The following is a 24954-nucleotide window of genomic DNA, read 5'->3' as shown; positions in this document are numbered from 1 at the left end:
GTGTTCAGTTCTGTGAGTTTTGACAAATGCCTACAGTCACGTAACCATCACCACAATCAAGATCTAGAACATTTCCCTTAACCCCCATAATTAGCCTGTACCTTTTTTCTAGTTTTGAAGTTTTACATCCGTAAAATACACTTTTGTTCATGTTTTTACTTTTAACCTCCTTGTGTACTTAAGGTTTTATCTTTAGAGTTTCATATGTGTTTATTGTTGACAGCATATGGTTGGAAACCTTCCTTCTCTTTCTCTTTGCCTTTTCCCTCCATCCCTCCCTCCCTCCCTCCCTCCCTTCCTTCCTTCCCTCCTTACATTTCCTTATTCAGTCTGACAATCTTTTTCTTTTAACTGGAGCATTTAGTTCCAGTTAAAAGTATAGTTCCATTTATACTTAATGTATTTATTTGGGTTTATATTAACCTTCTTATTTTGTTCTTTTCCACTTGTCCTACATGTTTGCTATTTCTTTTTCTCTCCTTTCTCACTTTTTAAGAATTGATAACTTTTATTATTTTATTGTTTTCTCTCTGCTAATTTAGTAGTTATATATTTCAGGCTTTGTTTAGTGGTTACTCTAGAAATTACAACATGTAAGCTTAATTAATAACTTTACTATCTTCCTGGGCTGATTGGATATCTTCTGTTTACCTCATACATGACCACTTCTGCCCTTTCCCCCTCTATTCTGCGCCCCCAGGAGGCTGACCCATATGGGTTACATTAACAGATTACCTTTCCCTCTGGCCTCTGGTTGGGTATATATTTCCCCAGCCCCCTCCCTGTCAGGTAACAATGGTTGGACTCCGACCCTCTACCTAATGCCAGGGTTCCCTAAGTCTGCTCCTTACAGCTACCCTTTCTGTTTCCTGTATATCTCCCCCCACCCTTTCCTTTGGGCCTAGAGCTGGCTCCCTATTGTTGGTTTCCTTAAATCCTGATCTATTTTGTAAATAAAACTTTTTTCAAATTACCCACTTTGAGTGCATCTTTCTTACGAGGATTCCAACTGACACATAGACAATACAAGAACATAGGACAATTTAACTCTACTGTCTTTCTATTTATGTGCTTTGGTATTGAATCTTATATCCCAGAAAAGTCATGGTGAATTCTTGAACCACATTTCTGTGTGTGTGAAACCACTGTAAATAGGATCTCTTGAAGATCTTATTTTTAGCTAATGTGTGTCCCAGCTGAATGAAGTTGGGCCATAATTCAAATTACTGGAGTTCCTTTATAAGTAGAAGACATTCAGACATAGCTATGGGAAGGATACAGAAGCTGGATGTCAGTGGAACCCAGAAGACAAAGAATACATGTCTCTGTGATGGGAAAGCCAAGGAACCCTGAGGACTGCTGGTCAGCCAGAACACTACAGGCCCCAGTAGGAGCAACCATTCTAGCCAACACCTTGATTTGGATTTCTGGCCTCTGAAACTGTGAGCCAATAAATTCCTATTGTTTCAGCCAACCCGTGAAATGGTATTTTTCATAAAAGTTGGAAAATTAAGATGTACTATTTTATCTATTATTTTTAAAATTATGAAATATTTTATTTATATCATAATGAAACAAAATCCTCCTTACCTATTATGTATTAAATGTGAAATGTACATAAAAAGTATGTAAAATATAAAATACAGTTTAACTAAGTATTATGAAGTTGTAATCACTACCCAGATTAAGAAATAAAAGTAGGAGAAGTGACCCAGGGAAGGGAAACACATTAATGAAAAGGTTATTGCTGTGGCCAACAGGGGCTCATTCTTGCCCAGGACGCTCTTAAAAACCATGTGATCCGTCAACTCCTCTCCTCTATTGGTTGAGGGTTACCTCTGGTGGTGTTAACTCCCCTGTATTTCTTCTGGGTTATACCTGTATACACAGCCAAGAAATCTCCCAAGTTGCTGGAGAGGTACAGGGGCTTGAGTTAGGAGAAACTTTCAGTGTGCCAGGAACTGCCCCAGCTGCAGAAGATCTCAGGTTATACCCTTTTTAGATTCCCCTCACTCTTGGTCAGCACATCCTCTGTTCCAGGGTGCTTGCCCAGTGAAGAGGCCCAGACCTTCATCCCTGAGGGATCTGGGCTCCTGGTTACCATGCTCTTGTTAGGCCATAGCTGCTAATCAGCAAGGTAGGAAATGGGTGAAGAAAAGTGAAAATAATGATAGTTTTATGCTGTAAGAATTCTTTTCTGATATCTTTTATTATTTCATACTCAGGCAGTGAAGGTTTGGACCCAAAGTATGTATTTGGAGCATGGGCTCATTGTTAATGTAGAGGGGGTTTTGGCATGGTAGCCCATGGACTCATGGAGCTCCCACTTGGAGAGTCAAGTCCTAGCTCTGAGCTCATGCCCTTCAGAGGTGGGGGGAAAAGCCAGCCACCGCGATGCTCTCCCCAGTGATGTAGCTGGCATCTGGAGAACACAGGAAGGACACAAGTCCTGCACAGTCCTCAGGCTGCCCCAGTCTGTATGGAAAAAGCAATGGGGCTGAGACTGGTGATGGCTCTCTATGAACCCTGAGCTCCTGAGTGATTTTGTGAAGTCAAGAACCCATGGGTAGGCAGGAAGGGCTGCAACGTGCAGATACGTTGGCTCTGCAGGGAACTTTGCTCATCCCAGAGCTGGATGGATCATCAGAACCCAGAAAGGGGAATGTGTAGGTACTCTGCAGTGGGATGATACGTGATTTTTTGTTCACCATCAGTGTTCTGGGATCACTTTATCCAGATCTACAAGGGACACTGCATCACACACAACTTACCGCTGTATTCCATGGTATGCCTTTGCAATTTTCAATTCTGTTGGGTCTTCTAAGAGCTAAAAGAAAGGTAAAAATGTTAGTGCTGCTTACATAGAGGGAGCCATGCCGGTTCCACATTAAGCAGGCCTGTATCTTTGTTGGGGAAGGGTTGCTGAGGGAGACTCTGGGTTTCAGAAGATTGAAGTCCTGATTCTGCTGCTGATCTCAAAGGCTAGTCTAGAGCTCCAGAGTGATGGGTCTGAGAGTTCAGGCCTCTGTGGGACATGGCCTGGCAAGGGAAGGCTTCCCAGTGGTCAATGGGGTGGTCCAGGAGCTGGTCTTGGTCCTCACCATTTGGCTGAAATCTGTTTCAATCATTCCTGGCACCAGGCAGTTCACCCGGATGTTCTTTGGTGCCAGCTCCACCGCTAGTGTCTTTGTGAGGCCCAGCAAGGCTGTTTTACTGACATTGTAGGCCCCCAGTCTCTATGGATGGAAAGAAAAATAGATAAATTCACTAGAATGGAGATGAGGGAGAGTCCCTTGTATTTCATGGGCTCTGTCTAGAAATTCATTCCAATATGAACAGTTCCAGATAATCAAGTCTGGAAGACAATGCCCAAAAGATAGGGCAAGAGGTGACCACTAAATGCATTTATATAAAAGGCAAGATCTGTGACACCCAATAATCACATATGCACATGAGTGGTCCTAAGGGAGCAATTGTCAAACCTTGCATATTGCCACGCACCCAAAGGGGGAGAGTTTCCTCTGCAGTAAAAGGAAAAACTTGGCTGGTTTTTGTCCTCAATTCCTGGGGAAGCAACCCTTGAAACTTTGGAATTTCCTGTGATAGGAATGTCTTTTGCTCTGCTTTTTGGACCCAGAACCACACTGTAGTTCATATGTTAACAAGATGACAGGGAGGAGCAATCCATACCTGTGGCCCCACCAGAAAGATCAACCAGGTGATTAGGGGGTTAGGACTTTGAGCCAAGTCATAACAGTTCACTTCCCAACCTCTGGGATGGAAGGGGAGCTGCAGACTGAGCTCAACCATGTGGGCTCTCAGTCATTCCTATATAATGAGACCCCCATATAACTTGGAATACTTGAAACTCTATGAACTTCCTTGATTGAGAAAATACATTGCTCTTGTTCCTGAGGGTGATGCTTTCTGACACCACATGGAAACGACATGGACACTTACATTTGAGACCCTCCCAGACCTTGTCTTATGTGTCTCTTCTTTTGGCTTCTTATTTTATCCTTTTACTATAATAAAACTATAATTGTAAGTATAGTGCTTTCAGTGAGTTCTGTGAGTCATTTTAGCAAATTATTGAAACTGAGGGAGTGGTAGGAACACCTGAATTTGTAGCCACTTGGTCAGAAGGGTGGGTAGCCTGGGTCCCCAAACTTGTGACTGGTGCCTGAAGGACAGTCTTGTAGAGGATTCCCCTTAACCTATGGGGTCTGTCCTAATTCCAGGTAGAATCAGGATTGAATTGATTGAATTACTGCATTGTTTACAGTTGGTGTCAGAAGCTGTGCATTTGAATTGATAGAAAGTTTTTTGATAGCCTTTACACATCTTATCTAACCTGGAGCCATGGAAGGTCATACTTACAGCAATTGGTTTATAGGCTGAAACCGAAGAGACCAGGACCACTGAACTTTGCCTGGAAAAAGGAAGATTGGGTGATACATGAGCTGAAGGCAGTTATCTGGTATGTAACTGAGAATGGAAGCTATATGAAAGAGTAGGGGAGAACTGAGAAAGACAATAACTTGGGCCTGGTGGAGGTATATAGCTCCATTTTTTTAGGTCTTCAATTTTGTTTTTAGAATTTATTGCCAGTAAATGATCTGTGTTTGGATTTTGTTTCTGTGGGAAAATTTTTGACTACAGATTAATGGTTATAGGGCTGGTAAGGTTTTCTATTTCTTCTTTAGTCAGTTTTGATAAGATATATACTTTTAAAGAATTTGTCCTTTTTATTAAAATTTCAGTTTATGTTTGGCCTAAAGGTTTTTTTGGCCTTAACAACTTCCTGCTGCCTTTGAAAAATATTAAAGCAATTTTATTCACACATCATAGAATCCATCTAATGTGTATAATCAGTGGCCCTCAGGATAATCACTGAGTTTTTTATTCATCACCACAATAATTTTAGACCGTTTTCATTGCTCCAAAAAGAAAAACCCCACACCACTTATACCCCTTTATTATTAACAGTTAGCATTGGTGTGTTACTTTTATTATAATTGATGGAAGGTGTATTTTTTCCACATACAACCCTATTATTAACATCTTATAATAGTGATGCACATTTGTTCTAGTTCATGGAAGAATATTCTTATATTTTTACTATTAATCACCTTAATTATCCACAGCAGGGTTCACTATGTTATACAGTCCCATGTTTCATCCTCTAACTTTCCTTCTAGTGATATACATGACCCTAAACTTCCCCTTTCAACCAAAATCATACACACAATTCAGTTCTGTTACTTACAGTTACAATAATGTGCTACAATTACCTCTATCCATTTCCAAGCATTTACAATCAACCTTATTAAAAATTCTGCACAAATTAAGCATCAGCTCCCCATTCTCTACTGTATTCTATCTTCTGGTAATCTGTATTCTAGATATTAACTCCATGACTTTGTTCATTATATTTAGTTCATATTAGTGAGGTCATACAATATTATTCTGGCTTGTTTTATGCAATATAATGTCCTCAAGTTTCATCCACATTGGTGCATGCATCAGGACTTCATTTTTCTTATAGCTGAACAATATTCCATTGTATGTATATACCACTTTTTTTAAATCCATTCATCCATTGATGGACACTTGGGTTGTTTCCATCTTTTGGCTACTGTCAGTAATGCTGTTATGAACATCAGTGTGTAAATGTCTGTTCACATTCCCGTTTTTAGTTCTTCTGAGTATATACCTAGTAATGGGATTGTTGGATCATATGGCAGCTCTACACTTACCTTCCTGAGGAACTGCTAAACAGTATTCCACAGCAGTTGTACCATTTTACATTCCCACCAGCAGTAAGTGTTCCTATCTCTCCACATCATCTCCAACACTTGCTTTCTGTTTGTTTAACAGTAGCCATTCTAGCAGGTGTGAAGTGATATCTCATTGTAGTTTTGATTTGTATTTCCCTAATAGCTAGTGATGTTGAGCATTTTTCATGTCCTTTTTTAGCCATTTGTATTTACTCTTTGGAAAAATGCCTATTCAAGCATATTGTCCATTCTTTAATTGGGTTGTTTGTCTTTTTATTGTTGAGTTGTTGGAGTTCTTTATATATTCTGGATATTAAACCTTTATTAGATATGTGGTTTCCAAATATTTTCCTTTATTGAGTAGGCTGCCTTTTCACCTTTTTGACAAAGTCTTGAAGCACAAAAGTCTTCTATTTTGAGGAAGTCCCATTTATCTATTTTTTTCTTTCATTGCTTGTGCTTTGGGTGTAGAGTCTAAGAAACCACCTATCACAAGATCTTAAAGATGCTTCCCTACATTTTCTTCTAGGATTTTTCTGATCCTGGCTTTTATATTTAGGTCTTTGATCCATATAGAGTTAATTTTTGTATAAGTTGTGAAATAGTGGTCCCCTTTCATTCTTTTGGATATGGGTATCCAGTTCTCCCAGCACTGTTTGTTGAAGAGACTGTTCTGTCCCAGTTGAATGGACTTGGCAGCCTTGTAAAAAATCAATTGACCATAAATGTGTGGATCTATTTCTGAATACTAAATTTGGTTCTATTGATCAATATGTCTATCTTTATGCTAGTACTATGCTGTTTTGACAACTATAGTTTTGTAATATGCTTTAAGGTCAGGAAGTGTGAGTCCCCTAACTTTGTTCTTTTTCAAGATGTTTTTGGCTATTCAAGGCCCTTTACCCTTCCAAATAAATTTGGTAATTGTTTTTTCCATTTTGATTGGCTTTGCATTGATTCTGTAAATCAATTTGGGTAGAATTGACATCTTAACAATATTTAGTCTTCCAATCTATGATCAAAGACTGTCCTTCCATTTATTTAGGTCATCCTTGATTTCTTTTAGTAAGGTTTTGCAGTTTTCTGAATACAGGTCTTTTGCATCCTTGGTTAAGTTTTTTTCCTAGTCATTTGATTTTTTTAGTTGCTATTGTAAATGGCATTTTTTCTTGATTTCTTCCTCAGATTGCTCATTACTATTGTATGGAAACACTACTGATTTTTGCATGTTAATCTTGTATCCTGCCACTTTACTGAACTCATTTATTAACTCTAGCAGATTTTTTTGTAGATTTGTTGTAGATTTTTTGTTGATTTTTTGTAGATTTCTTCTAAATATAGGATCATATCATCCATGAATAGTGAAAGTTTTACTTCTTCCTTTCTGATTTGGATGTCTTTAATTTCTTTTTCTTGTCTAATTGCTCTAGCTAGCACTTCTAGCACAATGCTGAATAATGCTGGTGACAGTGGGCATCCTTGTCTCATTTCTGATCTTAGTGGGAAAGCTTTCAGTATTTCACCACTGAGTATGATGTTAGCTGTGGGTTTTTCATATATGCCTTTTATCATGTTGAGGAAGTTTCCTTCTATTCCTATCTCTTGAAGTGTTTTTCTCAAGAAAGGATGCTGGATTTTGTCAAATGCATTTTCTGCATCGATCAAGATGATCATGTTGTTTTTCCCCTTTGATTTATTAACATGGTGTATTACATTAATTGATTTTCTTGTGTTGAACCACCTTTACATACCTGGACTAAAACCTACTTGATCATGGTATATAATTTTTTTTTTTAAATCTTCATTTTATTGAGATATATTCACATACCACGCAGTCATACAAAACAAATCGTACATTCGATTGTTCACAGTACCATTACATAGTTGTACATTCATCACCTAAATCAATCCCTGACACCTTCATTAGCACACACACAAAAATAACAAGAATAATAATTAAAATGAAAAAGAACAATTAAAGTAAAAAAGAACACTGGGTACCTTTGTCTGTTTGTTTGTTTCCTTCCCCTATTTTTCTACTCATCCATCCATAAACTAGACAAAGTGGAGTGTGGTCCTTATGGCTTTCCCAATCCCATTGTCACCCCTCATAAGCTACATTTTTATACAATTCTCTTCGAGATTCATGGGTTCTGGGTTGTAGTTTGATAGTTTCAGGTATCCACCACCAGCTACCCCAATTCTTTAGAACCTAAAAAGGGTTGTCTAAATTGTGCATAAGAGTGCCCACCAGAGTGACCTCTCGGCTCCTTTTGGAATTTCTCTGCCACTCCAGCTTATTTCATTTCCTTTCACATCCCCCTTTTGGTCAAGAAGATGTTCTCCATCCCATGATGCCAGGTCTACATTCCTCCCTGGGAGTCATATTCCATGTTGCCAGGGAGATTCGCTCCCCTGGGTGTCTGATCCCACATAGGGGGAGGGCAGTGATTTCACCTGTCAAGTTGGCTTAGCTAGAGAGAGAGGGCCACATCTGAGCAACAAAGAGACATTTGGGAGGAGGCTCTTAGGCACAAACATAGGGAGGCCTAGCCTCTCCTTTACAGCAACCATCTTCCCAAGGGTAAAACCTATGGTAGAGGGCTCAACCCATCAAACCACCAGTCCCCTATGTCTGTGGTCATGTTAGCAACCATCGAGGTGGGGTAGGCCAATACCCCTGCTATAATTCTTTTAATGTGCTGTGGATTCAATTTGCAAATATTTTGTTGAGGATTTTTCATCTATATTCATTAGAGAGATTAATCTGTAATTTTCTTTTCTTGCAGTATCTTCATCTGGCTTTGATATTAGGGTGATTTTGGCTTCATAGAATGAGTTAGGTAGATTTCCCTTCTCTTCAATTTTTGGAACAGTTTTGAGCAGGATTGGTATTCTTCTTGGAATGATTGATAGAATTTACCTGTGAAGTCATTTGGTCCTGAGCTTTTCTTTATTGGGAGGTTTCTGATAACTGATTAAATCTCCTACTTGTGATTGGTTTATTTCTTCTATTTCTTCTAGAGTCAGTATAGGCTGTTCATGTGTTTCTAGGAAACTATCCATTTCATGTAAGTTGTCCAATTTGTTGGTATACTATTGTTAATATTACCCTCTTAAGATCTTTTTTATTTCCGTTGGGTCAGTAGTAATGTCTCCTCTCTTATTTCTGATTTTATTTATTTGAATTTTCTCTCTTATTTTCATTTTCAGTCTAGCTAAGGGTTTGTCAATTTTATTGATCTTCTCAAAGAACCAAGTTTTGGTTTTGTTGTTCCTCTCTATTGTTTTTTTCCTCAATTTCATTCATTTCTGCCCTTATCTTTGTTATTTCTTTCCTTCTATTTGCTTTGGGTTAATTTGATGTTCCTTGTCTAGTTCCTCCAGGTATGCAGTAAGGCCTTTGGTTTTAGCTGTTTCTTCCTTCTTAATGTAAGCATTTAGGGCTATAAATTTTCCCCTCGGTACTGCCTTCACTGGAACCCATAAATTTTGATATGTTGTGTTATCATTTTCATTCATCTTGAAATATTTACTGATATCTCTCACAATTTCTTCTTTCACCCACTGATTTTGTTGTTGTTGTTGTTGATATCTGAGCATCTGAATATCTTGAGATTATTTTGAAGTTCAGTTTTTCTTTCTTGTCTAGGATTTTGTTGTTGATTGGGTTTGTATTAAGGCTCTTCTTTGACTGTTGGTTCATCAGTATTTCCAGCCCAAACAGGGCCATAGACCCATGCTGGAGGCACAGACCAGTTCCAAAGGGGCCTGGGGAGAGGATCAGGAAAGACACCAAAAAGAAAGCTGTGTTTTCAGGCCTGCCCAGCAGACAGCACTCTTCAGCAACCTATTTATCACAGCCCTAAGAAGGCAGAGTATTTTTAGTCCTCTGGCAGCTCTGTCTTTGATACGGTTTAAAACAATGGTGTGCAATCCAGGATGGGATTAATTTTCTGGCCAATGTGGGTGGATCAGTACTGAGCTGTGTCCTCCTCTGTCTCAGCCTGCAGCAGCCTTCCAGGCAGGGACTGGGCCAACCTGAAGCTGCTTGCCTAAGGGTTGAGGGTGGGTGCTATGAGCCATGGCTGAGGGAGTTACTCACTGATTTTCACCACAGTTTCTCAGTCTCTTCATTCTGCTTTTCCCTGGATGCTGTGCAGTACTTCCCTGGTCTCTGAAGCCCCATAACAGTTGCTTTGAACACTTTCTGCCTGTCAGTAGCTTTTTTGGAAGAGGAGTGAGTCCTGCAACTCCCTATTCCAGCATCTTCCTGGAAGTCTCTCTCTCTCTTTCTGCCCTTTTTATTGTCTTCAGAATCTCTAGAGATGTCTTTTTGTTTTTATTTGTACCTTTCCTCTTTCTTCTTGATCAGTTGCACCAGAAAATTATCAAAGGTTTAAATTTTTTTGAATCAACCTTTTGCTTTCTTGGTCCTCTCTATTGTATTTTTTTTACTTCAATTTCTGCTCTTCTTTTTATTGTTCCTTTCTTCTACTTTCTTTGGGTTTATTTCCACCACCCCTAGCATATTCCAGTTTTCACTTTCATTTGACATTGGCTATATAATATTCTGATAACTACTACTGTTTACAATCCAGAAGGCTATACTTTTATTTAATGTCTGTAAAGGATTTCAAGTGTGCATTTTAAACACAGCAATTGTTCTGAGTGCATTTTGTATAATGTTGGGGATTGAATCATGTCCCTCACAAAGGCATGTTTTGGTACTGGCCCCTGGTCCTGTGGGTGTGATCCCATTTGAAAACAGGACCTTTGAAGATGTTATTAGTTAATTTGTGCCCAGATTGAATGGGGGTGGGCCTTAATTCAATATGGCTGAAATCCTTATAAGCAAAGGAGATTAGACACAGAAAGAGAGGACATGGGGAGCAGCCAGAAGCTGAAAGTCAACAGAATCTGGAAGATAAAGGGGAAGAAGCCACCATGTGCATTGTCATGTGATTGGAAAGCCAAGGAACCCCAAAGATTGCCAGCCAGTCACAAGATACTGACTTTCAGAGCAAGCAAGCATTCTAGACTCTGAAACTGTGAGACAATAAATTCCTATTGTAAAGCCAATTCATAGTACGGTATTTGTTTTAGTTGCTAAGAAATTAAAACAAATGTGCTGAGGTTTATCTATCCTACTTAAACCGACTTCATGATTCCTCTCCTTTGAACCATAAACTCAATTAGATATCTATCAGTGAAAAACTGGATAAATCATGTCTTTGTTGTCTAAAGTAATCAGATGGTTTTCCTTGTGTTTTAGTTTCTCAGCTGCTAAAATAAATACCATGCAATTGGATTCATTTAATAAGAGGAATTTCTTGGCTCACTGTTTTGGGGCTAGGAGAAGTCCAAAATTGAGGTATCATCAAGGTGATGCTTTTTCCCTAAGACTGGAGTTTTGGGGCTTACTGCCCGCAATCTTTGCTTCTTGATTTTCATTATAATTCAGTTCTAGCTATTTTCTAATTTTAATTATAAATACAAATATATGAGATTTTTCTAGTCATTCTTTTGTTGTTGATTTCTAACTTAATTGCACTATGATCAGAGAAACTAGTCTTTTCTATTTCAATCCCTTGAAGTTTTTTGAGACTTGCTTTATGACCTGGCTTATCAATTTTTGTAAATATCTCTGTGTGTTTGAAAAGAATGTATATCCAGCCATTGTTGATACATTTTTTATGTATATTCATTTGGTCATATTATTTTTAAACATTGCCTATTCTACTGTTTTTTTTTGGGGGTGGGGAGTCGCACTTATTTTACTTAATTAGAGTGAAGTGTGGTATTTCACTATAAGTGTGGATTTGTGTAGTTTTCCTTGTACTTCTGTCAAATTTTGCTTTATATGTTTGGAAGCTTTCAATGTATATATAGCAATTAAAATTTTATATCTACCTAGTGAATTGATCCTTTTAAATTATGAAATGACTGTTTTTTTATCTTGAGCAATGCTTTTGAACTAATGTCTCTTGCCTGATGTTATAGTGACATCAACTTTCTTTTGGTTAGAATTTACCTTCTACTTCTTTTTTCATCTGTTTCTTTCAACTTTTCAGTAATACATGTCACTTGAATAGAGCATATAATTTTATTAAAATCTAGTTTGACAATCTCAGTACTATAAGTGTAATTACTGATATACTTGAATTAATGTTTAGCATCCAGTTTTGTGTTTCCTACTGATCCTCCAGTTGTTTCAATTCTCCTCTCTTCTTGCTTTCTTTTTGATATTTTTTTCTCTTTCCATTTCCCCTCTACTAGCTTAAAAAATACTGCATACTCTATTTACATTCTTATAGCAGTTACTCTAGAAAGTAAAACAGGCATGTTTAGCTATAAAAGTTCACAGTTGATATTCTTACCTCCTCTTAAACAACCTGAAAATATTGCAAAACCTTAACTTCATTTCCATCCTCTTGATCTGAATATTAATTTCTTTGCATATTTTAATTTTTATCACTACAAGACATTATTTTTTCTTTTTACCATAAGAGGTTATATTTGTTCTTATGTTACTATACTCTGTGTTCTTCATTCTTTCTTGAATCTTAGATTTTCCATATTAGGTATCTTTTCTTCTGCCTAAAGTACATAATTTAGAATTTCTTTCAATGAGGGTCTTCTGGTAGCAAAATCTGGGCTTTGTTTGTCTGAATATGTTATTTCTTTGCCTTAATTTTTGAAAGATATATTTGTTAGGTATAGATTTCTAGATTCATAGAAATTTTCTTTCAGCATATTAAGGATCTCATTTCACTCTCTTATGGCCTCCATTTTTACCAATGAGAAGTCACATTTTTGTAATGTGACTACATGTGGAATTTAAAAATTATGTATTCTTCTTGATTATGTGAGTTGGTATCTTTCATTAGATCAGAAATATATGGATATCATCTGTTCAGTTATTGCCTTTGCCACCTTTTTTTTCTGTCTCTTATCATTGTGAACATTAATTAAACATGGATAAGACTTTCTTGCTTTATCTTCCATGTCTCTTAACGTCTTTATAAATTTTCCATCTTTTTGTATCTCTGTTTTACATTCTAGAATAATTTCCTCAGTTCCATCTTTCAATTCACTAAATATTTCTTCAACCATGTCATATTTGCTCTTAGGCCTACCTGTTGCATGTAAAACTTCAGTTATTATATATATATATATATATATGTATAATATCTGTGTGTGTGTGTGTGTGTGTGTGTGTGTGTGTGTGTGTGTACACATTCTGTTTATATATGTTTCAATTTTGCTTGGGCAGACCTTTTATTTTGTCTCCTACTTCTTGAGATCCCATGAACACAGAAGCTAAAGGATTTGCTGATGGTCAAAGGGGATTTGGAAAATTCCCATGGGGCAAAAATAACTGCAATGCTCAGTTTATCTCTTTTTGATTTTGCCTTTACTTAGGTTTTGGTTTGAGAATTTTTTACTTTCCTGTGTTTAAGATGAAAATTAAAAAAAATTATCTATAGTTTTTAATTTTATGTACTTTGGGACATTGTGGTTCTCTTCCTTTTTCTGGGAAAAGAGTTAAGCGGGACTGATAAACATGATTGGTCTTGTTATGGGAAGGGTGCAAGATGCCTCAGGGTTATGAACCTGGACTCCTGTGCTCTCAGCTGCTGTAGACCAAGAATAGCCACTTCCATTTCTCTGATTTCAGGGAAGTTTGTGGGGACTCTGGGTCCTTCTTTCTATGGGTATCTTGTCCTGCTTCCAGTAAAGAGCCTGCCAGGTCCCTGGCACTTTAGATATGAGGAAATGATGCCACTAGATAGAATTCTTTTGTTAATTTAGCTGACCCAGAAGTCTGAAAGTCAAAATTTTCATTATTCTTATCTTTCTGACTTGGCAACGCCTCTAACTCAATGTCTGGCCACCTCTCGCTTTAGGTCCCTTGCTCCATGTTTGATACTGATGACTCCCTCCCCTTTCTCCTCCCCCTTTCATACCTCCTCTTCTCCATGTGGGGCAGCAGTTGGCTCAGCAGCATGGCTGGGGCCTTCACATTGACATTCAGTATCTGAAATCAGAGCAAATGAGGAATGGGGGAGGGGAGAGAATCAGTGCAGTGTGTTTCCTCACTGTAACAAATATACCACATTAGATATGAACGTGTTGACCTCTGACAATGGGAAAGAAGCAGAGTGTTGCCTTAACATGGATAAGACATGGCATTCATAGGGCAGGGGTCCTGAGGATGCAGGAATGTGGGGATCAGGCTGGGGATTCTGCAGGCATAAGACCCCAGAGTCTGCACAATGTCTCCTCTCTGTCTCCAGGGGCACCAGCCCAAGGAGAATGTCCCATCTGGAAAAAAAGAGACACTGGCCAGCTGGGTCTAGGGAAGGCCAGATTTCAGGATTACAGCCTGGAGCTGGCAGTCTCAGGATTAACATCTCTGGAAAAGGAAAGGAATCATTTCCTTCTCTGTGCCCCATATTTATTGCGATTATTTGGTTCCATGTTGAATGGTACCTGCAGGCTGGGAACTCCTGGATGGTGGGGACCAGAACAGCAATTTAGACACTCTTATCACCATCTTACAGACAAGGAAATCAAGGCTCAGAGAGATCAGACACCTATCCTTGCTCTGTGCCAATGTGTCTGTGTTGGGAAGGTGGATGTATGGGAGCCAGTGGATCACTATGGATGTGTAAGCCTTGATGGAGAGATGGTGATGCCAAAGGTGAGGATGAAGTCTAACCTGCCCCAAGTCAGCTTCTGCAGATCTCACCTTGTCCCAGATCTGCTCACTGCTCCCCAAGGTACTTCCCACCAAGGGATTGACTGCTGCCACACACACCAGGAAGTCAACACCCCCACAGTGTTCCAGGGTCTGCAAGGGAGATAGGGGCATAGAGGACCAGGATTAGGGATCACAAAGTTTCTGAAGCAGTGGTATGTGATTCCTGTTTGATGTCCCTAAGGCTGTGCCTGGGTCAAATCCAGGAGAGAAACAGTACCAAATGAGGATGGAGAACCATTCTCTTTTATTTTAGGAAACAGACATTGAGCTTCTGGACAAAAAGGGATGGAATTTCACCCCAGTTACCCTTTCATGTCCTTCTTTCAGTCCCAGGCATTGTTGGTTACCAGTCCCAAAACACATCTCTCATCTGTACTATTTTCTGAAACTCCATTTTCACCTTTCCACTTCCCCCTAGGTTTGACTGTAAAATCAGGACTCTCTTCTACAGCATCTCTGTACCCTTTCAGATCCCTCCTCAGCCTTCAACACTTCCAGGAGGGCCAGACTGACTACTCAATGCTGTAGCAGGTGGTTGTAAACAGACTCTTCCTTCCCTGTCAGTATTCTCCAGTCCAACTCTCCTAAATCCTGGGCCACATGCAATCTCTCCCTCCCTGAGCATCTTTCCTCTCTGCCTAGGTCTGTGGGCCTATTCAGGGGTGACTGTAGGTGGACCCCTTGGGCAGGGGCTCAGTGATGCCTAGTTGGCTTGATTCCCTGGTATAATGCCTTTAGCTCTAGTATGGGTACATGAGCACCTCCTTCTATGCCCCTTCACCGTGGCCACCAGCCGCTCCCGGTCCTCGGCCTTCCCACATGGCACCACGGTGCCCATCACACTCAGCCCCCTCCCCCTGCAGTGCTGCCACCACGCCCGGTCCACGTTCTGCTGCTTCCGGCTGCTGACGACCACATGGGCCCCGTCCTGGGCCAGGCGCCGAGCGATGGCCAAGCCAATGCTGGGGACAGAGATGGAGAGGACATGACGATTTAGACTTGGGTTAAACCCTTCCTTTCTTCTGCATTTCTATCTCTGAGGTCCCAAATTAATTCTCTCCACTAATCCAGAGCAGTTAACCTTATGCCCTAGTCATGGATGGGCAGAGGACCAAGAAGAGGGTAAAGAGAGTATTCATCAGCCACATGGGTATATATGTCGTCCTATGTATCCCTTTATATCTTCTGGGCCTCACCTTTTACTCAACATACTACTGTGGAAACAAATTATCAGTTCCTTGAATGTTTGGTTTGCTTTGCATCTGCAACCGGAGAGTTCCTTGCCTCAGCTGGTGGAATCCTGGACCCTCACATAATGGAACCTGGAAGTGCAGGGCATTAACCCAATATAGGGTAACCCTTGACCGATGGAGGAAGGGAGCCAATGGATGAATTCTCTTCCTGTCTTCCCCTGAAGGATGCTTCTGAGAAGCATTTCACAAGTTTCCCAGAGGACTGGTGGAGCACATCACCCAGTGCCCCGTAGTAGTCTCTGTGTGATAACTTGTCCTTGGGTTTACTTTCTTGTCCCTTCCTAGTTCCCTCTCCTGCCTCTCATTGTTTCTCCTTAGGACCATATTCCCAAATCAACTACCAGCACTTAAGCCTTTGTCTGAGGCTCTGCTCTGTAGAGATCCAGGCTAAGAAAAGGAGGTAAAAAATCCAGAAACACCCATACTCTTTCCATCCCCAAAGAGTTGCTCTTACCCACTTGTGGATCCTGTGATCATGGCTACTTTGTTGGCCAGTGTGGCCCTACTGTTGGCTCCACTACTAGTGCTCCTCATGGAGAGTGGGGCCGCGGGGGGCAGGAGACTCTTCCAAGCCCGGGTCAGGGACTTAAGCATATCGGTTTCTGGGGTCTTCCTCTTGGTGAACTTGATCCAGGGAGGCCTCTGAGAAAGGTAATCACAGTTCCAATAAGTGGTCTTATGGGCTAGAACTGGGATGGCCTGGGAATCACTTCTGAAAGCTCAGCCTAGAGCCTGCTTCTTCAGCTCTTCCAATGGTTTTGTGAACGCAGAATTCTCTATATTAAGTCTTTTCCATTTAAACTAATTGGAGTGATTTCTGTTATCTGGAACTGAATCCTAACACAGTTTCAATAAATATTTATCACTGAGACCCCCTGGATAATGACATCTACTTCACAGGATTATTATCAGAGACCAAATAAATTAAGGATGTGGAAGGGTTTTGTAAACCATAAAGTGCCTAAAATACAAGTTGTTCCATGTCTCCTTAAGGGCTGATGTGTTTCATCATTTTATCTCTTGTGGGTCTCTTGCCTCAAGCCTTTGAATACATCTTAACATGTGCTTGCAATGCCCAGCTCTGGCTGCTTTTTATCCCTTAGCTTCTTCTTCCAGACTTACCCTTTTTTTACTCCCAGCCCATTAGGAGAGACTTCTCTGACCTCCTCCTCCCCCAACAGAGCTTATTTTGTGGCTCCTTCCATATGACCTAATGGCCCCCCATGTTTACAACCCCTTCTAGCACGTATCTCACAATTTGAAGTGAATTGTGTTGCATTTATCACTCCTAGTAGAGTGTCCAGCTCCTAGGAAATGCTTAATAGATTTTTGTTGAATGAATGAATGAATGAATCACTGGAACAATGATTTCTTAGAGGCCTCACTAGGCTGCTGGGTCAAATTCCTCAGTCACAGCCTGTCAATTGGTTAGTTGTGCCAATTCAGCTCTAGTCTCAAATATGTATTTTAAAGTAGCCATCCTTCATGTGCAAGTGGTTAGGTTTTGGGGTGTGTGGTAGGTTGAATTATGTACCCCAATTTAGACATTCCTATGGGTGTTAACTCTTTGTAAATAGTATCCCTTAAAGATGTTATTTTAATTAAGGCGTAGCCAGAATGAATGAGGGTAGGCCTTAACCTGGATTCCTACAGTCCTTTATAAGCAGAAGAAATTCAGGCATAGTAAGAGAAAGCCATGGGAGGAGCCAGAAGTCAGTGGAACCCAGAAGAGAAAGGAGAGGACATCACCATGTGATGGAGGGCAGAGATGCAAGTTGCAGAACCCCAAGGATCGCCAACAGTCAGCACCCAGCACCAGAATATTACAGGCTTTGGGGAGAAAGCATCGCCTTGCTAACCCCTTGATTATGGACTTCTAGCGTCAAAACCATGAGCCAGTAAATTCCTATTGTTTATGCCAACCCCTGTGTGGTGTTTGTCATAGCAGCCTGAAAAACTAAGATAGTTTTCATTGGGCTTTGTGAACTCTGTAAACTTGGGTTTTCCTGATATCTAGGATGCTGAGCCTCTGCTCAAATCACCACAAATCTATATTTATGAATATATCTTATTTACATAAGACCAATTCCCTTTAAACACTTAAACTTTAGTAAATTTTAGGCAAATATGAAAGCAGAGAATGCTTTTGAAGTGAACTTATAACATAAATTCATAATTTTTTTCTCTCTGAAATTTACCATTCCACTCATTCATTAGGATTCCTTACCTCTCTCATAGCCAAGGATTCAAAACAGAGTGTAGAATTTCCTTTTCCTCCTACTTAACTTATTGTCAACACCACTCCAGGCAGTTTATTCTTAAATCTGGGGTTTCATCTTGCCCAATGACAGAATCATTTTAACAGTCTCTTTCCCCTATAGAAAGATACAGAACCTAGGAGTTCAGCAGTTTTTCCTCATTCATTCAAAAAAGATTTATTGGGCACTGACTATGTTCTGGGCACTGAAAATATAATGATGACTACATCATAGTTTTAGTACTCAAGGTACCCACAGTATGCGTGGGGACTGCAGCATAGTAAATGATTATAATATATAGTGATTGGAGCAAAATATGATTAACACAGTTTTATGGGAGAATAGTGGAGAGAGAAGCACCTAACTTAAGTGTGGGGTAGGAGAGCTTAGATAAAATAATCTGGGGAACGTGATACCTGAGTTGACTTAGGTAAAAGAACTTTTGTTATTGTCTTTTTTTTTTAAAAAAAGGATACAACTCTGTGAGTTGCAGATAATTGATAGCAATGCAAAAGATGTCCATCTATTGACATGCAAATGAATTTTAACCGGAGGGGGGTCGATTGATTTTGGAAGAAGTCAGCTTTGCAACTGTTAGCAAATGTATTTCAGCCTTCCTTATGGCCTATTTATGTGTGGCTCTCTGGATTCACCTTTGAATTGTTTGTAATATCTCACTAGCTCCCTCATTAATTAATGAGTTAAAATTTTTGGCACTTTTGATTTTATATTTGTATGAGAGCCGTGATTTTATTTTATTTTTTTTAAATTATCCTTTAACAGAAGAAAGTAAAAAAATTGATGTCGTACTAAATTAATGACTACTATTTTTTCTAATCAGTCTCCTAGTCAGCTCTCCACATATCCATATATCTCATATAATATATGTGTATTCAATATTGCATAATTGGGACCACAGTACACATGATTTATTTCTTCTATTTCCTTAGCTGATTCTTAACTTAAGGATGAATGGAGTGAAGACTTTGGGAACATGGAAGAGCATACCAGGCAAGGAAGATAGCATGAGTGAGGAAAGGAGGCAAGAAACAGCACAGACTGGAGGAACAAGTGTTCCGGTAACCCTGGCTCATCAGGTGTGAGGTGAGGTGAGGCAGAGAGATGAGGCTGGAGAATTGGTCAGGGAACAGAAGGTAGAGGTTATCGCATGCCAAGGTCAACAAGTTGGCTTTTATCTAAAGGGCTCTAAAGAGGCGCCATTGAAACTTAATAAGAGAATCAATGGGGCCAGGTATTGGACAAGATCAGAGTTTTGTTATTAGTGAGACAACGAATACACGCAACTCAGTGTGTGTATGCGTTTGTGCGCATGTGCGTATTTGGTAATAATGGATCGATCTAGTAGCTAGAAGATTATTGTAACAAGAGATGCTGAAGTCTTGATCAGTCAGATACCATCAAGAAATAGATGACATACTCACATTAGGTACGTTAAAGAGAGTTTAATGAAGGGACTATTTGCAAAGGCAAAGCGTAGTGAAGCCGCAAGAGGCTAGTGCACTACCCTAGCGCTGGCAGCAATGGGGCTCCTCCATCCTATCCTGAAGGGGCAAGAAGAGGAAGCAGGTTCCTCAGCCGGGCGTGCTAGAGGGCTCTGTGTCAGGAGCTGTGACCGCTGGTTAAGTGTCGTAGCAAGCCTGAGATACCCCTTCAAGTGCGAGCTGATCAAGACTGTTTTTCTTTCTCTTGACCAATCTGCCGGCCTTACTCCCCGCGCGCCCCTACCGGCTCCCTCCCTGTCCTGACTACCCTAAAACTACGAAGAAAGAAACAAGTCGGGCTGCAGGGGAGGGGGGAAAAATGGAAAAAGGACAACTGTAGACCCTAACTATTCTAAATATGAATCTGGGCCCTGACCTCACGCTCCCTTCTCCCTCTCACCCCGGACCTCACACTACCGGGGTGCTTGAGAGGCTCCTAACTAGGCAGTTCCTTAGCTCCTTCCTCCTTTTTCCGGGCCCTTACAGACTCCAGGTGGCCTAATTACTGTAAACTTTTCCTAACCAAGTAGTACTAATCGCAACCTTAAAAAAAAAGAATAAAAGGACAGTGTGGAACCAAACTGTTCCAACTGCAACCTCAGTACATCACTCACCGGTCACAGTCATCAACCCTCCTTGCTATCTTCCAGTGCTTTTCCTCCATCCTGCTCTCAGCCCTTGAAAAACGTGTTGCTCTTTGTTTAGACACAGTTTATTCTACTCTCTTTCCTGCTATAATAGCCCCTGAATAGTCAGTCCATTCTTGCCTGTTTAGCATTGTCCAGTACGCTTTTTTCTTTGACAGAGCCAAGGAAGTAAATACCTCATTCCCTTACCTTCCTCTGATCTCTTTTTGCTGCCTCTATTGACAAAGCCCCTCAGAAGCCAGGTGTAATATATACAGGATAGCTTCCTAGTGTATGGAATGGAATGGAGAACTGCAGAGCACGGGACTGGAAGGGCAAGTGGAAGATATCCAGGTGCCTCCCCCCTCCCCCCACCCCCACCAGGTCTGAACTAGGCAGAGAGGTAGTACAGATACAGAGGAGAAATTAGATTTGAGAAATATTTGTTGTTAAAATGGTCAGGCTTTAGTGAGAGATGGGTCACCCTGGGAGCAGATGGAGCCAGAAATGGGCACCTGAGATGATGGTGGTACTTGAGAAGTGGACTTCATGTTGTTCTACTATTTTGATTACGTCATGTTAATTGGCTCTTATAAGCAGAAAGTGATGAGAATTGTGGATGCCAAGATGAAACATAGAGGCCTCAGTGTTGGCAGATAAATCCTACAAAGATTCAGAGGCCTGCCACCTGCGTGGCTTTTAGGATTCCAGTGGTCTGAAGCATGTTGAAACATTCACTCCAAGGTGAAGGACAAAGAAAATTTTGGTAGTCCAAATCTAAAGGATTTTGGGGGAAGTATATACTGCACTTGGGAATTCTTCTCTGACCTATTTATTGGATGATTACAAAGGTTGTCTATAGTAGAGAAGGCTCTGTAGCAGATTAAGTGGTAGTGTAAGCAGCCCTGCAACATGAACTGGAAGATATAAGGATTATATGTGTTGATAAAAATGTAATGAGGAATACTTGATTTCCCCTGATAAGAGAGTCTCAGCACAGGCCCCTAGGGTTCTGGAGCAAGACCATGCTAAATACAGCAGAGAACAATACAGTATTCAAAAGCAGCAGCTGGTACCTGGTAGAGTAAGTATCTGACTATGAAATATCAAGTGATAATGTGACCAGAGCTGCTCATAATGACTTGAATTCTGTCAGTCATAAAATCAGGAGAGCACAGCAGCAATTCATCATTTTAAGGAATCAGTACATCAGGTATCAGGCCTAAGCTGGTCCGGAGGGAATACGTGAGTTGCAAAAACAGGTGGTCCAGACTCCCGTGTCACCTGTTTTTGTACATTGATGACTCTCTCAGCTTAGGCCCGTGGCCTCATGAGTATGTTCCCTATTACCAGATGACAACAATAAGGAAGCAATTCAGTCCTAGTTTATGGGTAAATGGGTAAGCAGACAAGATGTGTTGGTGTAAGCACAAAATGACTTCTGCTGCATTACAGCCCTACTCAGGGATGACCCTGAAAGACAGTGGTAAGGGGAATTTCTTCCCGTGGGCAGAGCTTTGAGAAGTATACCTGGTCAATCACTGTGGAGAAAAACATGATCTGTGTTAAGAATACACATGGATTTCTGGGAAGTGACAAATAGCTTGAATGGTTGGCCAGGGGCCTGGAAGGAGTGTGAGATGGAGAGATCAAGGACAAGGAGATTCGGGGAAGAGACATATGGATGGATTTATGGGAGAGACCACGAAGTATACACATATTACATTGCACATGAAGACCCATTAGAGAGTATTCACTGCAGAGAAAACACTGAACAACCAAGTGAGTGGGATGACTGGGCCAGTAGGTGTCAGCCAACTCTGTCCTAGGCCTCCTTGGTGTTTGCATGATGAGCCCATGAATAGGGTAATCATGGTGGTAGGGATGGTGTGAGCATGGGCTCCCTTTCACTAAGGCTTATCTAGGTACTGCTGCTCCTAAATGCATAATGTTGGCTGTGACTGATTTGAGCTGTCAATATAGTACCATCTCTGCAGGAGACCAATCATTAATTTGGTGGTAATTTGATTATATTAGACTCTTTCCACTTAGGAAGGGAGAGAGATTTGTCCTTACTGGGATAAATACAAATTCTGGCTATGGGTTTGCCTTTCCTGCCCACAGTGCCTTGGCCAGCACCACTGCAAGAAAGCTCACAGTTTGATTTACTGACACAGGATCCTGAATGACATCTCTTCAGATTACAGATCCCACTTTATGGTGAAAGTAGTATGACAATGACACATAACCATGGGATCCACTTGTCCTACCATATAAGACATCATCCAGAAACTACAGACTTGATAGAATGTTAGAAAGACCTCTTTAAGGCACAGATAGTGGAGATGACATCTTGCGTGGCCAGAGCATTATTGTGACCTTTGTATGGTGTTGGGTCCCTGATAGGTAAGATGTGTGGGTCTGGGAACTAAAGAGTAAACCTCCAGGTAAATTAGTGCTTCATGCCCTGAAATTCATCTTCAGTGGGTCTGGAGATCCAGGTTCTCTGTGAAGGAGAAAATTCATCCACCAGAGGACACAGTAAACATTCCACTGAAACTAAAGGTATGATTGCCACTATCATTTTGGAATCCTCATACTGATAGAGCAGCAGGCAAAGGAAGGAGTTACCATATTGGAAGATATAATTGACAGATCATCATGAAGAGGTAGCGTAAATGCTACTTAATGAGGGCATGGAGGAATATGTCTGGAATCCATATGTGTAGGGCATCCATTGGGGCAACTTTTGGTGGTCCCATGCCTTGATTTAACCATGAACAGGCAATCTCAGTGATGGTGGCCTGACAAAGGTAAGCCCAGGTCAATTTAGGATAAAGTTATGGGTCACTTCATCAGGCAAGCAAACCTTGTTAGGTTAAATTTGAGGTGCCTATTAGACATCAAAGTGGGGATATAGAATAGGTAATTGGTAATACAAGTCTGGAGTTTAGGGGAGAGGTCCAGATTAGAGGTATATATTTAGAAGTCATCATCATATATAGACTGGATGAGCCTAGCTAGTGCGTGAGTATAAATAAAAAGGAGAAGGACTGAGCTGTAGGTCACAGTACTGTGTAGAGGACATGAACTTTCAGTATCTTTGGTGGAGGTGAGGGGTATGAAGAAAACCAGGCATTTGGCATCCTGAAAGCCAAGTGAAGATAGTTTCCAAGGAGGAGAGTTAACAGCTGTATCAAATGCTGCTGATAGTTGAAGTAAAATGAGGACGGAGTATTGACCATTTCATTTTGTAGTGTGGAATTTATTGGTAACTATGGAGGATTGAATTACATACCCCAATTTATGCATGTTCGTGGTCTTAATCTGCATTCCTCAGGATGTGAACCCATTGTAAATGGGATCTCTTGAAGATGTTATTTTAGTTAAAGTGTGGCCTAACTGAGGGAGGTTGGATTACTGGAGTACTGGAGTCCTTAATAAATAGGAAATTCTTATATGGTGGGAGAGAAAGCCACTGGGAGGAGCTAGAAGTCAGTGGGAATCCAGAAAAGAAAGGAGAAGACACTACCCTGAGATGAGAAGGCCAGCAAACCCAAAGACTGATTGCTGGCCAGCCAGAATGCTACCAACCCTTCAGGAAGCAAACCTTCTAGCCCCTGAAATCGTGAGCCAATACATTCCTGTTAAGCCAACCCCATTGTGTGGCATTTATCATAGCAGCCTGGAAGCTAAGACGGTGACTTTGAAAAGAGAGGTATCAGTAGAGTGGTAGCAGTAAAAAAAACCAGATTATAGTGGGTTCAAGAGAGAAGAGGAGGAAAGAAATAAGAACAATGGATATAGACAACCCTTTTAAGGAATTTTATTGTTTAAGAAAGGAGAGAGAGAAGTGAGGTAATTGTCCGATAGGGAAGGTGATTAAGTAGGGACAAAAATCAACATGGATCAACAGGATAGGGTAGGATTGTCAATGTAAGAGAGAGAAGATAGATCATTGGAGAAATATCCTTGAGTAATCAGAAAGAGGTAGGACCCAGAACACCTACTCCTAGGTGTTGGTTACCTAGGAGTAACTATAATTCATCCTGGGTAACAGAAGAGAAGATAAGAGTAAATGGGAAGAGATGTGGTTGGGTGGGGATATGTGTGGTGTGAGCTTGTGGAAGATCTCTTCCAATTGCCTAATTTTCCCTGGGAAATAGGATAGAGGTCATTCAACAGAGAGTGAGAGTGGGAGAAGAGGTGTTGTAGGCTTAAGGAGAGAGGAGAAAGAAATAGTCATCAAGAGAGTAAATGAAAAATACAGTACGATTGTTGGGCTGCATCAAGGACCCATTTTAGATTAGTGATCTAGAGCTGGATTATATATTTCATGATGCAACTCAATAAAATAAACTTTACCTTCTTGAACTCAGACAGAATTTGAAGAAGTCATGGAAATTTTTATTCATGATTTGTATCATATGTATCTTGAGAAATGTGATAGTCCCACAAAACATTCTAAGAAAACCAGTGTCAAAACAATTCACCTGTTCAAAGGTGATTTTTTTCCCTGGCTAATAACATAACCTAAGGATGAATGTTGAGAAGAGCTGAAAAGAATTGTTTACATTTAAATCCCTGAAAAAGATAGCTATGATATTTAATATTTTATATGAATGCTATCTTCACTTCACTCTTATAGGACTCCCCCTCACCATGTCTTCCTTGATAAGAGTTGAGGTGTAGAAAGGTGAGGTACTTAAATGAAAATTGTCATCAGCCCTATTTCACAATATATCTAAATTCAAAACATCCTAACACA

At 40.4% G+C, this 24954-nt stretch overlaps 1 protein-coding gene across 4 annotated transcripts; it reads right to left on the bottom strand.

The window, feature by feature from the left end:
• Positions 1-2363: 2363 nt before the first annotated feature.
• Positions 2364-16394, bottom strand: LOC119533495 (dehydrogenase/reductase SDR family member 2, mitochondrial-like). Of its 4 annotated transcripts, none has more exons than XM_037835544.1 (7): positions 16255-16394; positions 15329-15509; positions 14536-14637; positions 13751-13821; positions 4381-4432; positions 3040-3236; positions 2364-2475 (listed from the first exon to the last, which is right to left on the bottom strand). In XM_037835544.1, exons 1-7 carry the CDS (start codon positions 16392-16394, stop codon positions 2364-2366), a joined length of 855 nt encoding a protein of 284 aa, XP_037691472.1. The 4 variants fall into 4 exon arrangements, with proteins under 4 accessions (XP_037691472.1, XP_037691474.1, XP_037691473.1 ...); XM_037835546.1 differs by having other exon boundaries at positions 2364-2494; positions 3068-3236; XM_037835545.1 differs by having other exon boundaries at positions 2364-2531; positions 3102-3236.
• Positions 16395-24954: the final 8560 nt, after the last annotated feature.

Source organism: Choloepus didactylus, chromosome 4, assembly GCF_015220235.1.
Source record: "Choloepus didactylus isolate mChoDid1 chromosome 4, mChoDid1.pri, whole genome shotgun sequence".
Classification (NCBI taxonomy): domain Eukaryota; kingdom Metazoa; phylum Chordata; class Mammalia; order Pilosa; family Megalonychidae; genus Choloepus; species Choloepus didactylus.
Note: the sequence above shows the minus strand (reverse complement) of the source record. Positions and strands in the feature narration are given on the sequence as shown.

Bases quoted from the DNA above. Each gene is read 5' to 3' on its own strand.
- LOC119533495 (XM_037835544.1), bottom strand. From the start codon at position 16,394: ATGCTTAAGTCCCTGACCCGGGCTTGGAAGAGTCTCCTGCCCCCCGCG. The intron at 4,433-13,750 runs GTATGAAAGGGG...TCCTTTTTCCAG, and splicing joins CCCCACATGGAGAAGAGGAG to GCAAAGTTCAGTGGTCCTGG. The intron at 2,476-3,039 runs GCCATGTCCCAC...TTTTCCATACAG, and splicing joins GGGAAGCCTTCCCTTGCCAG to ACTGGGGCAGCCTGAGGACT.